We start from the raw sequence: 18,406 nt of genomic DNA, 5'->3' as shown, positions 1-18,406 counted from the left end.
GGGCCGGGTACTGGCAGGTGGGACTAGATTGGGTTGGAATATCTGGTCAGCATGGACGGGTTGGACTGAAGGGTCTGTTTCCACGCTGTATGACGCTATGACTCTATATGGTGGGCGGCACGGTGGCACAGTGGTTAGCACTGCTGCCTCACAGCGTCAGAGACCCGGGTTCAATTCCTGACTCAGGCGACTGACTGACTGACTGTGTGGAGTTTGCACATTCTCCCCATGTCTGCATGGGTTTCCTCTGGGTGCTCCGGTTTCCTCCCACAGTCCAAAAGTGTGCAGGTCAGGTGAATTGGCCATGTTAAATTGCCTGTAGTGTTAGGTAAAGGGGTAAATGTAGGGGGATGGGTGGGTTGTGCTTCGGCGGGTCGGTGTGGACTTGTTGGGCCGAAGGGCCTGTTTCCACACCGTAAGTAATCTAATCTAACACCAGGTCAGGGACAACTGTGACCTTACACATTAAACAAGACAGCAACCCCATAGTAAAGTGCATCTTCCTTTACCTTCATGCATATACCTGATACCACTACCCCCACTTTCATTGTAAGTTTGTTATCTGTGTGGTGTTTATGTTTGTTTGATTAGATTAGATTAGATTAGATTAGATTAGATTAGATTAAATTACTTACAGTGTGGAAACAGGCCCTTCGGCCCAACAAGTCCACACCGCCCCGCCGAAGCGCAACCCACCCATACCCCTACATCTACCCCTTACCTAACATTACGGGCAATTTAGCATGGCCAATTCACCTGACCTGCACATCTTTGGACTGTGGGAGGAAACCGGAGCACCCGGAGGAAACCCACGCAGACACAGGGAGAATGTGCAAACTCCACACAGTCACTCGCCTGAGGCAGGAATTGAACCCGGGTCTCTGGCGCTGTGAGGCAGCAGTGCTAACCACTGTGCCACCGTGCCACCCAAAATGTGAAAGGCCCCAGTTGTTACAGTTAATTATTTTTTTCAGGGCTGTAGGTAATTAAGCTCGTCCTTACCTAGTTGCAACAGATACAAAGGTACACACCATCCTTTCTCTAAAAATGTCTCCAACAGCAGCTGTGGAAACCAAAACACCCTCACAAAATTCAATGGGGAATCTCCTTACTGACATAGGATAGAATTTCAATGTGAAAACAGATCATTGAGCTCCACCAGTCTGTGTGGGTGCTTGTTCTCCTCAGAAATAGTATCCAACCCTACATGCCATGAAATCTTATACTATTATTCCCTTTTCACATGAACCTAGAAATTGGCAGAGGTCAGTTCAGTTTTCCGGGCATTTGTCATATTGTGTCAAATGTTTCCTCACATCTCCCCTGAACGGCTTACCTCTAACTTGAAGATTCTACTACCATTTTCCCAACTCCATCATCAACGTAAATAACTCCACTTTACCTGCCTCACTGAAACTTTTATTATCTTAAACATTTTCTAATTAGTATAATCTATCTTTTCAGCCTTGGACCATTCAGTTACAGCTACTCTAGAACCAGTCTAATCTTTCTGAACTTCAGATCCCAGAACTGAACACAGTCTGGCTTCTAACCAGTTTCATATAATTTCCACTTCTATATATCCAGCCCCCGTTTATAAGTCAACATTTCATTTAGTCTTTCATTTTTATTTAGCATTCACTAACATTCAGTGGTGCCTTTACTTAGATCTATAAATCTCTGCTCCTTCACTATTTCAGCTTCTTAAAATTCTGGCTTCAAAGATAGTAACCTCATATTTCCCACTGAATTGTACCTATCACAGTTAAACTTCAGTAATGTTCTTTTGCAACTTTCTGCTCCCATTGACACAACATATTGCACCTCCTAATTTTTAAAAATTCATTCACATTTATTACCCATCCCTAATGGCACAGTAGGCAGATAAGAGTCACCCACATTGCTGTGGGTCTGGAGTCACATGTAGGTCAGACCAGGTAAGGATGGCAGTTTCCTTCCCTGAAGGACATTAGTGAATCAGATGGGTTTTTCTGACAATCGACAATAGATTCATGGGCATCATTAGACTCATAATTCCAGATTTTTTTTTAAACTGAATTCAATTTCACCATCTGGATTTGAACCAAGGCCTCCACAATATTACCTGGATCTCTGATTCAGTGATAATACTCCTAGGCTGTCATCTCCTTGGTTGCATCACTGACTAATGGATACACTTGGATATGGATCCCCTCAGCTTTTTCTGAAAACCATGATACCCTGAGTTTCCAGTGCAGGCCTCTAGAGAAGACAACTGATCGCATCAGCCAATTGGATTATGGACCATTAAGGGAAAAAGTGAGGACTGCAGATGCTGGAGATCAGAGCTGAAAATGTGTTGCTGGAAAAGCGCAGCAGGTCAGGCAGCATCCAAGGAGCAGGAGAATCAACGTTTCGGGCATAAGCCTGAAGAAGGGCTTATACCCGAAACGTCGATTCTCCTGCTCCTTGGATGCTGCCTGACCTGCTGTGCTTTTCCAGCAACACATTTTTCAGCTTATGGACCATTAACCCGACTCTCCTGCCCAATTTCCTAACTAAATTACTTCCAATTTCACTTACCTGCATTGCTGTCCTTTATGCAGAACTAACTTTATATAACTACATCAATAGGCACCCCCCTAATGATCACATCAATTAGCAAACAATATTAACAAAGTGTAAGGATATAACTGTTGGGTTAGTGACCTATCTATTTGGTTAGCCCTCTGCTTGTGTCCAAACTGAATGACAACTGAGGCGAGTGAGGGCTAAGTGGTATCATGAAGTTTGTTTAACCCCTCCATAGCTTATTTGGAACATTCCAGCAAGGCCAAGTCTAAGCAGAGCTTCTCTCCTGGATCAGGATGTAGGTCATTGTACTTTCCTAAACACAACACACCCAGTTCCCAGAAAACCATGAAATACTAGCCAGCTACAAAACCTTTCCTTATCAAAAGTGATTATAGAACAATGCAGACATCTTTTTACATTCCAATTGATACATTCATGAACTTTCTTCAGGAGAATTACATCCCACTCCATTCCTCTCTCACCACAGAGAAGTTAGCCAATGAATGACAGGAGAAAGAGTTCATCAGCCTGTGATTTTACAACTCAGACCTGACTGACTGCAGTTGATTTGGGAATAGAGACTGTGATTTTACCTTAAAGCATCTCCTCAATGAAACTTATCCTTGTGAATACCATCAATAAATTAAAAGACCCAACTTTCCAGATTTTCTTAGATTCACCTCTTTCCTCCATGTCATATACCCATCAACATTCTAGTCCCAGTCTATATCATCCTGAAGCCATGTCTCTGTAATGACAATCAGATCACACTTTCTCATTTCTAGTCATGGTAGCACTTCACCTGCTTTGCTTTGAATACTATGTGCATTCAGATACAGGAGCTGTCAATTTTGACTTTTTCCAACTTTTGTAACCTCTAGACCAGCCTGTTAATTGACTCTTAGATTCATACTGTCTATCCATCCCTGTGCCCCCTGGGGTGTTTAGCACTGGGTCAGGTTTCTTTGTCTTGGTATCTGATACAGGCAACGTACAATGCTCAGGAACTTGCTTCTTGCGCCAGGAGCACCTCGACAGAGTTTCACTTTCGTCTTCAGTAAAGGCATTGAGGCAGCTACTTCCATCATGTCCATCTCTGATTCGGGGGACTTGACAATGTTTGATGGAGAGAGAGGGTGTGAATCCACAGGTTCTGGCAACATTTGACAGTTCCGAGAGACTGGGTATTTATCCAGCTGTGAAAAATGGTTTACCATTTGTTTAAAATCCCAACAAAGGCAAACTGACATCTCGGGCTTCAAAATCAGTATGACCAGTGCTGCCTATTCCACAAATTAGACTGGACTGACAATTCTCTCACTCTCCAGCTTTCTGCCTCTACATTTTCCCATTAAGGCGAATGGCACTGGGCGCACTTTGCAGAATCATGGAATTGCTTCCTGCTCAATATGCTTTGGCTTTCTCTGATAGTTCCTAAACCTTCCTGGAAAATTTCTAGGTATTTAATTAGGACTTCATTCAGCCCCTTTCTAACTGAAAAAGCTGAGCCAATACAGATGGATCTCTCACAACCAATTTCATGCCATTAAGCTTGGGCCTGAACTTTATACTACAATCACTAATAACTGAACCAGCTGCTTTTCATAACAGACCAGAACCTTAATCTGTAAAGGTTCCCAGCTATAGGTTTTCAGTCTAGCTGAGTTAAGGGCTGGAGTCCAGAGCGAATCTTAATAAAGGCTAGGTCTGTGACTTCTGATATAGCTACGCCAGTATCAACCTCCATTAGAACAAGGTGACCATTTAACCAGACGTTTATCTTGATTGGTTCTGATTTTGATGCTGCAAAGCAACTTATCTGTTTCCAATCAGACGTAGGTGGACTTTCTGGGGTATGAACTCTCCTAGATGCCAGCCTTTGAGCTGTTTTACTCAAATCAGGTCTAGGAGGACTCCTTTGCTGTCTCAAGTCCAAGAACCGGCAACAATTACACTGGCCTGCCGGCCAGAATGCTGAAGAAAATTTGAACCATTTGGCTGAGGCTTGGTTTGTTTTGGGGTTTTGATGTGGACTGACCTAAAGTTCCTCTGATCAGGATACGTCCTGACTAAGGCTGTGCAATTACCTGAACTCAAGTGATGTTCCCCAAGCTCAGTGAGACTGGTGACAGTGTCCACTTCCATCAGAATATCCTGGAACTCGTATGCTCCACTTGCTGCATTTTACAAAATACATTTGTAGCACCCATTTGAAGTCCAGCTGACTTCAGCTATTAGGCATTTTTGTACAGTAACATAATTAATCCAACATATCAGATGGTCTCCAAGTACCTCATTACGGCTTAAACGAAATTCAAAGGCTTCTGCCAGTCATCTCAACCTAGTCAAAATCCTGATGCAAATTAACCTGATTGTCAAATTGCTGCGTAAAACCGATAGCATCTCAGAACCAGAGAAGACTTGGGGTTGTAATACTCCCCAAATAAATCCGTCAATTCTTGAAAGATGTTAGTATCTGGTACCTCAGAGAAAATTATGCTCTTCGTGATAGAAAAGGCAGCAGCTCCACAGATGGTCAAGGAGAGCTGCATGTTGTGTTTCATCTGTCACAATGTTGTTTGTCCAGAAAAAAATAACATTCTTTACATACATTGGACCCAGTCCTCAACAGCAGGATAGAGTCAAGGTTCCCAAACAAAGGCATGGTGTAAGAAATGCTTACCCCAACTCAAAGACAACTGTTGCAAGTGAGTTTCTTCAGGATTATACTTCACTCTCATTTCCACTGAAATAACTCAAGAGGCTGGTGTCCCATCATCAAGTTACCCTTTATTTACACATGAACAGTCCTTGACTATAGATATAGGTAGTATCTCTGACACAACCTTTTTACATCAGTCAGGGCTCCCTGAATGGACCAGATTAACATCCCCAATCAGGAAACTTGTATTCCACTTTCCACAGTACTGATGTGAGTGCCTCATGAACCAGAACCAACCTCTCACACACTAGTCTTTAGGCCAAGCATTCAGCTCTCTAATCTGATTTGCTCAATGCTAGTTTTGCACAGATTATACTAATTAATTTAGTACCTAGTTCCTCATACTTGTCTTGCCAATGGAGTAGATACCTACACAATTACTAAATCTTCCCACTCCAGCACAAAGCAGATTTCCTAAATCCTGGCATTGGCGAGGAGCCATGCTCTTTACTGCACAGAACAGTGTCAGTCCTCCTCATCGTATTGTCTGCAGCTCCCAGTTGAATTAATTCCTGTTATGGTGATGAAGCCATTCACCCTGCAGCCCTTAATCTCATCCAGACTTGTTGATAAATGTTAAACTTACTGGACAGTTACAGAGGCATCCCAAAAAATGAACACTTCCACATGGAGAAACTGAAGCTTCATATATAAATTCTAAAATAATGTGGAATAGTGAACAAAATGACAATGTACTGAAATTGTGAAAAGCTCTAAGTCACCTGATATTAGGACTACACTCTCTATGTGACACATCATTGTTAATCCAGACACTGACACCAGGTTAGGGGAGGTGGGCTGTGGGGTTAACAGATGTGTAGGTCTGGAGGCAGGGTGGAAGGTTTGGGGATGTATGGGGGTGGGGGGTGTCTGAGAGCTCAGCACAGGAGTGGCACAAGGAATGGTGGTGAGTTACAATCCTTACCAGCCTGGCTGCAAGGTGATGATGTCATAGTCAATTCAAAGGCCAAATCTAGAAACAGAGAAAATGAAACATTTTAGGAAAATATAACTGACGTTAGCATGACAAAATGGAATTAGATCATGCTTTATCTTCAGGATACAGTAGATCTGTTTGGTTCTTAAGTATCAAGGGTTACAGGGAGAAAGGAGTATGGGATTGAGAAACTTATTGGCCACGATTGAATGGTGGAGCAGACTTAGTGGGCTGAACAGCCTAATTTCTGCTCCTGTGTCTTATGATCCTATCACTCCCAGAACATACAGAGCCAGTAGTGGATTAAATCCCACTTGTTCACACCTTCTGGCGAAGATTATGGAGGCTGTATTAGTTTCACTTGATTGGAGTGCGCGCGCGTGTGGTGTGTGTATCCGTGCGGTGTGTGTATGTGTGTGTGGTGGCAGAGTTGTCATGACGTACCTGAGCAGTGCTGCTGCAGTTTACGGATTTCGGTGTGTAGCCCCCTCAGTGTACTGGCATGTTCTTGCTGTAAGAACAGCAGGTTCTTCTGGGCACTGTGCAACTGCATCTCCAGATTTGATGTCGCCATGGTGCGGTTAAGTGACCTAAAGGGGAAAGAGCACCACCGTCAATGGCACAGGCAGTGCTTAGTACAAAGCACACAATCAGATCAAAACTCACCAGAATATCATCGCTGCCCCATCCAGACGCATCTCACTGCATTAAAAACTGCAAATGTTATCAATTATCCACACACAGCTACACAATATCATGCTTAAAGTTGCAAGGTTATCAGCTCTCCAAATTAAAACTGGGTAAGCAGCCCTAATAGGCTGAATGGCCTACAGTTGCTCCTATTTCTTATGGTTATATGAAAGGTTCAAACTGAGCACACAGGTGTGAAGTTTTCTGAAGTGTACTCTGTCCAAGAATTCGTGAGAATACAAGCACTGTGAATTAGAGCAGACCATCTCCAAGAGGACAGTGATATAGGGTTTGTTCCTATAATGAGTCAGATCTTGAGTTTAACTTGCATCAGGCAAGGTTGAGAATTTGAATTGTGTTTAAAAACTCTAATGATATAAAACTGGTATCGGTAAAAGAGAACATGGAGCTGTGCATTGTTGTAAAATCCAACAAATTTACATAAAGGCCCATTCTGGGTAATGAAGATGCACACCAGCAGGTTAACTTTTAATTGACTTCTGATGTTATCTCCGAAATGTAGGAAAATCTAACAAGTTCCAAAAATGACCAAAATAAAACAAGCTGGAAATGAACTAGATAATCCTCAACAGATTACATTCCTCCAAAACATCAGATCTCAGGTTCTCTCCTGAGGGAAGTTAGAATTTTGGAAATAATATTGTTTTACAGCGGGTGGCTTCACTCTCTGAACACAATAAAATAACAGGTCAATCTTCATTCTCTGTACCTGCCTCCAGCCCTCACCCTTTAACCCCAGATCCCAACAGTTTGAAGTTTGAACTGTCAAGCTAGATTTAGTTAAAGACTCGCTTTCATCTGATACTCAACAGCAAATTCTGCAGGGAGAAAGTGAGGACTGCAGATGCTGGACATCAGAGTCGAAGAGTGTGGTGCTAGAAAAGCACAGCATGTCAGGCAGTATCCAAGGAGCAGGAGAATCGATGTTTCGAGCATAAGATCTTCATCAGGAAAATTCTGCATGCTAGCCCGTGTCTCCCACCTTCAATATGCTGCCAGGATAAACCTAGCAACAAGAGTATACAGCACATTGACAATAACCAGGAAACAGGAACAAAGCCACTGCAAACTGAGACCTTTAAACAAAACGCTGGGCCTCAACTAGACCTTGAAAAAAAACCCTGTGCTTCAATATTGTGCTTCTATTAAATCAAAAATTTGTTTACAAAAATAAATCTGGTATAAGTTTTGTCATGTTGCTACATGTATGATGTAGATTCTGTGCTCCTCCTGTAGCATTCACCTTTCTTGACTGGATCACTCAACTGTACATTTCTAAATACTAACACTGAATATAACAAGCTCCAGGCAATCCCCATATTAATCTCCAGACTATTATTTATGCAGCAATCTGCCGCAGTAATGCTAAACTCCATGAAGGAACAAACAAGACCCTCAAACTAGCTCAAAACAGAAACTGAGACAGTGAGACAGTGTTGCCACATGGTATTTATCCACAGATTCAGAGCAGAATAAAGTTGTTGAGGTGGAATCCAATCTGATTGGACATTGCCTGCAAAATGCATGGCTGTTGTACTAGTTTGGTCTGTTGGAGAATCTGGGATTAAGTTAAACACATTGACATTTATCTTCTCCATGAGGTCAGCTGAGAATTCTCTCTCTTCCTACTACTCCACATCCTGACTTAGAAATAAATCATCATTCCTTAGGTGTGGCTGGATCAAGATCCTGGATTTACTTCCGGCAATACACGTAAAATGAACTGCAGCTGTTCAAGAAGAGAGCTCACCACCACCTTAAGGGGCAACTAGGGACGGGCAATAAATGCTGGCCAGCCAGTAATGCCCATATTCTCCAAAATGCATTTAAAAAAATTAACACTGCCAGTTTTTGCAGTCTCTCCTCATAACCCAGGTCCTTAATTTAGTGATTTGTTTGCTCCCCTTAGCTGCACACACTATAACTGATTAGCTAGAACTATTAGCATTTTGGGGGTGTTCACTGAACAGAACTAGGGATATAAATATTATACCTACATGATCAGATCGAGACTAGGAATCCTGCAGAGTAACTCACCTCCTGACTCCCCAAAGCCTGTCCACCAACTACAAGGCACAAGTCAGGAGTGTGATGGGATACTACCCACTTGATAGGATGGGGGCAGCTCCAACAACACTCAAGAAGCTTGACACCATCCAGGACAAAGTAGCCCACTGGATTGGCACCACATCCAGAAGAGTTCACTCCCTCACAACCAGCATACAGTAGCAGCAGTGTGTACTGTTATGATCACAGCTGATGTTGTTACTGGATAAAGCAGATCCCACAAAAATCTGGCTTGATAGATTTTTTTTGTTTTTTGCAAAATGATCTTTCAGAGACATAAAAGCACGTTATGCTGCAGATTTGGTTCAAACAATAAAACAGAAGTTTATTAAGCAAAAGAATGAAACATCAATGGAATAAACCAAACTATTTACATATAACACACATTTAAAGATTTTGAATCACATGGTAAAAATATAATCCAATTAATTGTAATAGCATCCCAAACAGTACTCAAACACTAGAGAAAATTCCCTTCTCTGTCTTATAGGGTTTGACTTGGTTGTAGCTTCAATTCCCAGTTGTGTGAAGCTGACATCGTCTCTTTTGTGATTCATCATTTAATGGAGCTTAAATGTTCACAGTTTCAAATAACCCCTCCAGCTTTTTAACAAACAACTACTGGTCTTAAATGTTTAAACTGACCATCTTACACTGAGACAACCTATTTTTAACAATTCCAAACTATATTCTTCCTTCCTCAGGAGCAACTGCTTTTACACATCCTGTTTCAGCTAAGAACCCTGCAGAATTGCCCTAAAATGAAACTTTAAAAACTGTTTTATGAGCAATGTCGGCAATGTCCACATCTCAGGAATGAATAAAACAAACTGTAACCAGGACTCGGAGTGTGGGACTAGTGACTATACAAACTCACAATATGTACTTCAAACCAGCGATTCACTCTCCCAGACTGATCTTTATCCACTCCTTTGTCTGTCCAACTGTTCTTCTCTCGTTGAGGTCTATCGCCACTTATCATTTACTCCTTATTCCCACCCCCCAACCTATCACCTGCATTAAAATTAACCTTTTCCTAGCTACCATCAGTTCGGAGGGTCACTAAACCAGAAACATTAACTCGGATTTCTCTCCAGAGATGCTGCCAGACTTGCTGAGCTTTTCCAGCAATTTCTGTTTTTGTTATGTCCTTCAAGCTTGTGCTCAGTCTCTTGCTCCCTTCAATGATGTTCTTGACCAGACCCAAACTCTCTCTTCCATTTCTTTGCTGCAGAATACACATATGCTCCATAAAAATGCCACTTAATTGGAAAAATACTGTATAATTAAATATCACTCAGCAGCCTAGTTCTCCACTGTACCCAAGTCTTCCAGCAGTTAATCAGCCAGCTCTCAGCTGCTTGGTCAAATAACAATACACTGTAGTTGCTGAAGATCTGCTCCCTGCACTCCTTAGTTTAGTTTCTGGATTAGATTAGATTAGATTAGATTAGATTACTTACAGTGTGGAAACAGGCCCTTCGGCCCAACAAGTCCACACCGCCCCGCCGAAGCGTAACCCACCCATACCCCTACATCTACATCTACCCCTTACCTAACACTACGGGCAATTTAGCATGGCCAATTCACCTGGCCTGCACATCTTTGGAGTGTGGGAGGAAACCGGAGCACCCGGAGGAAACCCACGCAGACACGGGGAGAACGTGCAAACTCCACACAGTCAGTCGCCTGAGGCGGGAATTGAACCCGGGTCTCTGGCGCTGTGAGGCAGCAGTGCTAACCACTGTGCCACCGTGCTGGAAGAGCACAGCAGTTCAGGCAGCATCCAAGGTGCTTCGAAATCAACGTTTCGGGCAAAAGCCCTTCATCAGGAATAAAGGCAGTGAGCCTGGAACGTGGAGAGATAAACTAGAGGAGGGTGGGGGTGGGGAGAAAGTAGCATAGAGTACAATGGGTGAGTGGGGTAGGGGATGAAGGTGATAGGTCAGGGAGGAGAGGGTAGAGTGGACAGGTGGAAAAGGAGATAGGCAGGTAGGACAAGTCATGGGGACAGTGCTGAACTGGAAGTTTAGAACTAGGGTGAGGTGGGGGAAGGGGAAATGAGGAAACTGTTGAAGTCCACATTGATGCCCTGGGGTTGAAGTGTTCCAAGGCGGAAGATGAGGTGTTCTTCCTCCAGGCGTCTGGTGGTGAGGGAGCGGCGGTGAAGGAGGCCCAGGACCTCCATGTCCTCGGCAGAGTGGGAGGGGGAGTTGAAATGTTGGGCCACGGGGTGGTGTGGTTGATTGGTTAGTTTAGTGCCATCTGGGAATATGAGCAATTTTGATTCTGTCCTAAATAATCTGTGAACAATAACAGAGAATCTAACTATTACCCCTTTGTGTTCAATGACATTACCATTATTGAATCCCCTACTATTAACATTGTGCGGGGTTACCATTGGTCAGAAACTCAACTGAACTCACCACATAAACACAGTGGCTACAACGGCAGTTCAGAGGTTAGAAATAACTCACTTCCTGACTCCCCAAAGCCTGTCCACCATCTACAAGGCACAAGTCAGGAGTGTGACGGATTACTCCCCATTTGCCTGGATGCGTCCAGGTCCAACAACGCTCAAGAAACCTGACACCATCCAGGACACAGGTGTCTACTTGATTGACACTACAAATCATTGCCCTCAACATTCATTCCCTTCAGCACTAACACAGTATACCATCCGCTAGGTGCACTGCAGAAATTCACCAAGTTCTCTCCAAAATCACCTTCCTAACCCATGAACACTACCATCTGGAAGGTAGTGCTGCCTGCCCACATTTCATGACAATAATTTAAAAACTTAAATCTACGTTTGCCACCTGTCACGAGGAGATTTGAACTTGTATCCTTGATCCAGGTCAAAGATGACCAATATAGTAAGTACTCTGCAGCTATATCTTGTTAAAACATCCCAAGAGACCTCAATTATTACCAAAACATACAATAAGAAGACTTAGACATAGATACTTGGATGGGTGATTAAAAGCTTGAGCAACTTAAAGGAGCAAATAGAGGTTACAGAAGGAAATTCCAGAGTTTCAGACCCAGGACGCTGACATGATTGATGGTTGGACAAAGGAAATCAGGAGTGCACAAGAGGTCAGAATTGGAAGAGAAAGTTCAGAGGTATGGGGATTTGAAAATAGGGATGACAACTTTAAAAACAAGGTGTAATTAGTTTGTGTTTCTAAAAACATTCCACTAGAATGTTGAGTGAACTGTGGGTATGTGGTTTATAACTTTAATAAGATTAGTGTAACTACAGTTCAGAATTTCTTCCTTTACTTCAAGTAAACATAATCACAAAAACAAAATCAAAAAATACTCAACATTATACTACACTTACAACCCCACTTAGATGAACACTGGAAGCTCTAAATTGTTTAAGCAGCTCAGAATTGCCTTGAGTTACATTTAGATTGCTTCCCATACAAAACAATAAGGTTGGAGGACAAGAAAAAAATGAGCATTGTTTTCCACAGAGGTTGAAGCTGAACTGGTTTCTTGGCTGAATATTCGGCATACAGACTGCTCTCTATTGCTATAGCAATAATCTCTAGGGAATTATAAGCAAATGGAGTGGCACAGTGGGTTCAATTCCTGCTTTGGGCGACTGTCTGTGTGGAATTTGCATATTCTCACCGTGTCTGCGTGGGGTTCCTCTGGGTGCTCCGGTTTCCCCCCACAATCCAAAGATCTGCAGGTTAGGTGAATTGACCATACTAAATTGCCCATAGTGTTCAGGGAGGTGTAGGCTAGGTGCATTAGTCAGGGTGGTAAAAACAAGGACTGCAGATGCTGGAAACCAGATTCTAGATTAGAGTGGTGCTGGAAAAGCACAGCAGTTCAGGCAGCATCCGAGGAGCAGAAAAATCAGGGGTCAGGGGTAAATATAGAATGGCTCTGGGTGGGTTACTTTTCGGAGGGTTGTTCTGGACTTGTTAGGCCAAAGAACCAACACATTCCTAATTCAAACATTTTTAATACACTGAGATGCAGGATCATGGCAGGAGATTGGCCTACCAGTATTATCACACATATTTACACACATATACACAAAGTTCAAGATCAGTCCAGCAAACCAAAAATAACAAAAGCAGGACAAGTGAACTTTGGGCCATTAGACTCACTCAATCACAGGTCATGCTAACCACAGCAACAAGGTACTTGGGCACACTGCTCTGGATTGATCACTTTCCACTTTCGGTAAATGTTCGTGTGTAGGGCAGTGGTAAAACCTTTAAGACCAAAAAAGCTGGAATCGATCAGATACTCTGACTGAGCCCTAGCAGCAGGTGTTCGGCCATGTTTACAGTGCTCGTATTTGTTAGACAGACTGACATCAACTGGTTTTCTCTTACTTTCTCTTGAAAGAAAAGTGAACTAAAGAAAATCTCACACTGCTGTTTCATGACATGGTGGAGGTCTCAGAATTTCATAGGATTATAAAACACAGGAGGCCATTCAGTCCATCATCTCAGCACTAGCTCTCAAAATGAATACGTCATCTCGTGCTAGTGTCTTGCCATCTTCTTGTACCCAGCACATTTTTCCTTTTCAAATAAGAGGTTCTCTAATGTATAAGTTATAACCACCCGCTGTGTGAAAAAAAAGTTTCAGCTCACATCACCTTCATTTCTTGTCCTAATTACTTTAAATCTGTCCCTCTGTTCCTAAGCTTTCACAAGTTGGAATAGTTTCTTCTTATCAGCTCTATCCAGCCCCCTCATGATTTTGAACCTCTCCATTTAATTTCCACTTGGCTTTCTGTTCTTCAAGGAAACCAGCCCCAAATTCTCCAAGCTATCTTTATATGCTATAATTTGCTCCAATCCTAATCAGGCTCCCGCCCACAACTCATTGTCTGGTCTATCAGACAATGCACATGGGCGGCACGGTGGCTCAGTGGTTAGCACTGCTGCCTCACAGTGCCAGGGTTAGATTCCAGCCTTGGGTGACTGTCCGTGTGGAGTTTGCACACATTCTCCCCATGTCTGTGTGGGTTTCCTCTGGGTGCTCCAGTTTCCTCCCACAATCCAATCCAAAGATGTGCAGGTCAGGTGAATTGGCCATGCTAACTTGCCCGTTGTGTTAGGTGTATTGGTCAGAGGGAAATGGGTCTGAGTGGATTACTCTCCAGAGGGTCGGTGTGGACTGGTTGGGCTGAGGGGCCTGTTTCCACACTGGAGGGAATCTAATCTAATCACCAATGATACCATTGGTGCTGCTTCCCTCTCTCAACTGGAATTGAAAAAATTTATCAATTTTGCTTCCAACATTCACCACATTCTCAACTTCACCTGGTTCATCCCTTCCTTGACATCTCTGTTTCCATTTCTGGGGATAGGCTGGCTACTGATATCCGTACAAACCCACCAGCTCCCATAGTTAACTTAACAATATATCCTCACACCCTGCTTCATGTGAAGACTCTACCATTCTCCCAGTTGCTATGTCTCCATTGCATCTGTTCTGATGATGTCAAATTCTGGGGTGGGGGGGGCACGGGGGAAATCAGAAAGTGTCCACCCCACTACCATGGTTGATAGGGCTCCTAGTCACATCCGACCTCTCACACACACTTCTTCCCTGACCCCTTCGCATCCCCTCCCATGACAATAATATGATCCCTCGGTCCTCACTTACCATTCCAGCAGCATCCACATCCAGAGGATCATTAGCCACCATTTCTGTCATCTCCAATGGGACACCACCACTACATATTCCCCTCCCCTCCCTTGTCAGTATTCTGCAGGACTGTTCCACCTGTGTGTCCTGGTCCACTGCTCCTCCGCTCCCAACACCTTTCCACACTCCCATGGCACTTTCCCATACAATCACAGGAGATATAACACCTACTCATTTACTTCCTCACTCCTCTTCAATAACCAAGGCCCCAGGTACACCTTTCAGGTGAAGGATTGATTTATCTGCACTTCATTCAATGTAGTGTATTGTATGTGCTGCACACACTGTAGTCCCCTCCACACTGGGGACAAAAAGCAGACTGGGTGACCATTTTGGAGAACATCTACTTCCATAAAAATAACCCTGAGCTTAGAGTTGCCTGCTACCCATGTTCCCTGACCAACATTTCTGTTGCAGTGTTCCTGCAGTGAGGTTTGAGCCTCAGCGCAAGCTCAAAGAACAACATCTCATTTTCTGTCTTGGGAACTTGCAGCCTCTGGGACTCAATATAAAGTTCAATAACAACAGCCTGATTCCTTCCGTTCAGATTTTTTACCCACCCCCACATCCTTGTCCCGGCTCTCCAGCTTTCAATCCCAATAATGTAAAGAGGAACAAAGGACAAGAAAAGACACCGCTTAATTTAAGACATGTAATGTTTTTTGATTAAACAATCATGCTTTCTGCCAATTATTTTACTGCATCAGGTACAGGCAGAATCTTCAGACAGATAGGTGGTATACGCAGATGCATCATGCAATCAAACAGGCAAATGGTACCTGGCCTTCACAGTTAGAGAATTCAAGTACAAGGGCAGGGAGGTCAATTATACAGGGCCGTGGGGGGAACCACACCTGGAACACAGTCTCCTTATCTGAGGAAGGATGTTCTAGCTACAGAAAGAGCACAGTGAAAGTTCACCAAACTGTTCCTGGGATGGCAGGATTGAAGGATGGGAAGAGGATGGGAAGAGTCGATTAGGATTATATTCTCTGAAGTTTACAAGAACGAGGGGGGAGTCATATAGAAACCCATAAAATTCTAACAGGACACTTTGCAGGATTAGATTAGATTAGATTAGATTAGATTACTTACAGTGTGGAAACAGGCCCTTCGGCCCAACAAATGCACACCGCCCCGCCTAAACGCAACCCACCCATACCCTTACATCTACCCCTTACCTAACACTACGGACAATTTAGCATGTCCAATTCACCTGACCTGCACATCTTTGGACTGTGGGAGGAAACCGGAGCACCCGGAGGAAACCCACGCAGACACGGGGAGAATGTGCAAACTCCACACAGTCAGTCGCCTGAGGCAGGAATTGAACCCAGGTCTCTGGCGCTGTGAGGCAGCAGTGCTAACCACTGTGCCACCGTGCCGCCCTAAGGACATTACTGATGGTGGGAGAGTCCAGAACCAGGGTCACAGTTCGAGGACACAGGATAAACTTTTTAGGATTGAGATAAGAAATATCTTCATCCAGTGAGTGGTGACTCTGTGAAATTTGCTACCATAGAAAGCAGTGGAGACCAAACATTGAATGATTTCAATAAAGTAATGGAAATAGCACTTGAGGCTAAGGGGATCAAAGAAATGGGGGAGAAAACAGGAATAGGCTATTGAGTTGGATGATCAGCCATGATCACAATGAATGGCATAGCAGGCCCAAAGAGCTGAATGACCTACTCCTAGTATGTTTCTATTCAAATTCAAATATAACATACATGCTACAAGGCAGAAGTCCAGGAGGGAAGTCTAACATAGCTACCTATGCACTGTGGTGAAGACAAGGCAAATGAAATCACATTAGAAATCAGACAAAAAGTCACAGGTCACTTTCTAGTGAGCTGATTGGGCTGTTTGAGTGTTCTGTTCACAGCCAGAGCTGACTAATGACCAATCAAGAGAAAAACAAAAATAACCAAAGGAAGGTCCCATGTGAGAATTCATTCAGAGCTAACAACAGTCTATCTGACTAGACCTGGTCTCCAGTTTTCCTCTCTCCTTATACCTTTGGTTCTTCTCATCTAATTTAAATATTCTGAGGATCGCTGCTGTCTGACCTCCACCTCAAAGTCCTACACCTCAGCATTCACCCCCCGAGCCCAGGTCTCTTCAGACTACAGCTTGATCAGTAAACACTCAGCAGCCAATATTGGAAAATAAACAAGCCTGGGGGAGTGCTAGGAAATCTAATCTGCAATGAGATAAGGCCATTACCACTTAGATATGGAGGCATATTTGCTTAAATAAAAACCTTGCAGTGGCATTTAAAATTCCTAGAAGAGCAAGATAAATATTCATTTATTTAAAAACAGAAACATTTCTTGTCCTGACTTAAAAAGGCCAGAATGAGGAAACAAATAGGAAAGGAAGAGAGAGGTTGAAAGACAGAGAAAGACAAAGACAAACACATAGAATTGGCAAATACAGATGGAGAAGGGAGAGAGAGAGAGAGAGAGAGAGAGAGAGAGAGAGAGAGAGAGAGAGAGAGAAAGCAGTCAGAGGCAGACGTGAAAGCTATTCAAGTTGAGAGATGAGCCGAGGCAGCAACAGAAATATTTCAAAACCTTTTGTCCTTGAAAAACGCAATAGCAAACATTTAAAAAGAAAGAGGTTGAGGAGAATCACAAGACATTGTATTTCAATTTTTGACGACATTTTAAAAGCCCTCAAATTTCACTAATTATTCAGGAAGATATTTAAAACCACTCAAACTGAACTAATGCTTTGTAATTAGAGCCAGGCATCACCCACTTTTCATTTTAAAACAATTTGGACTGCCTGCAATATGCGTCCTGCAGATGAACGCAGAAACAAAAGATGATTTGATTGCTGCATTTACTGGAATGCTATTTCATCATAAATTAAGGTCAGCTTTCTAATGCCTGGAATCTGAAAACATCTGTCTGACACATAGCACATGCCACAATCAAAAATTAAAGGTTTCACAAGCCCTATTTTTTGCAGCCCCCAGTTATGCCAAAGACAAGAGCCATGCACTTTCACAACTCAGTACAGTGAGAACAGGAGAAAATGATGAAAGTCATCACCTTGAGATCACAGTCTGCTGGTTGCTTGAAGTCTGGGTGCCGTTCTGTTGCTGAAGACACCTTCAACTCAACATGGCACACTGCCATAAGATATATTAAAATCTCACTGGCCTAGAATAATCACGAGGGTTCAGAGTGTGACACTTATCACTAAAAGCAATTTTAATTTCCAGATTAAAACTAGATGCAATCAGTCTGTGGAATCTAACGGGAAACCTCATATCATTGGTCTCTGACACTGATGTCACTGTGGTGTGGATTGATGTCACAGCAAGACGAGGTCACAGCAAGACGCCATCACAATGCACCCACCAACTGAAGCTCGGTCAACCACATCAATAAATTCCAGGGACAAACTGCACTGTCCAAATAGATAGGTCCATATTTCATACTGAATTAATAAAAAGATATACAGACTTTGCAACTAATAGAGGATATTGTGAACTGTAGTCACTGTTATAATGTAGAAAACAAAAGCAGGCAATTTACACAACAGGCTCCCATAAACATCAAGGTGATCAGCTGCTTTGGTGATGTTCAGAGGGACAAATTACAGCTTAGTTATTACGGATAACAACTTGATTGTTCAAATTAGTCCCATGGGATTGATTATTCTGAGATTGCAGATGGGGTCTCATTCAACATCTCATCCAACATACGGCACATTAG

At 43.0% G+C, this 18,406-nt stretch overlaps 1 protein-coding gene across 1 annotated transcript in view; it reads right to left on the bottom strand.

Annotated features, from left to right (window-relative positions):
• ccdc92 (coiled-coil domain containing 92) overlaps positions 1-17,930 on the bottom strand; it is a 35,380-nt gene extending 17,450 nt beyond the window's left edge. The window contains exons 1-3 of the mRNA XM_072587594.1: positions 17,738-17,930; positions 6,657-6,802; positions 6,201-6,248 (exon numbers count right to left, since the gene is read on the bottom strand). Of these exons, the coding sequence (XP_072443695.1) occupies positions 6,201-6,248; positions 6,657-6,786 (178 nt within the window). The 5' untranslated portion in view covers positions 6,787-6,802; positions 17,738-17,930. The remainder of the gene's footprint in view (positions 1-6,200; positions 6,249-6,656; positions 6,803-17,737) is intronic.
• Positions 17,931-18,406: the final 476 nt, after the last annotated feature.

Source organism: Chiloscyllium punctatum, chromosome 17 (assembly GCF_047496795.1).
Source record: "Chiloscyllium punctatum isolate Juve2018m chromosome 17, sChiPun1.3, whole genome shotgun sequence".
In the NCBI taxonomy this organism is placed as follows: Eukaryota; Metazoa; Chordata; class Chondrichthyes; order Orectolobiformes; family Hemiscylliidae; genus Chiloscyllium; species Chiloscyllium punctatum.
This window is presented reverse-complemented; position numbering and strand designations above follow the sequence as displayed.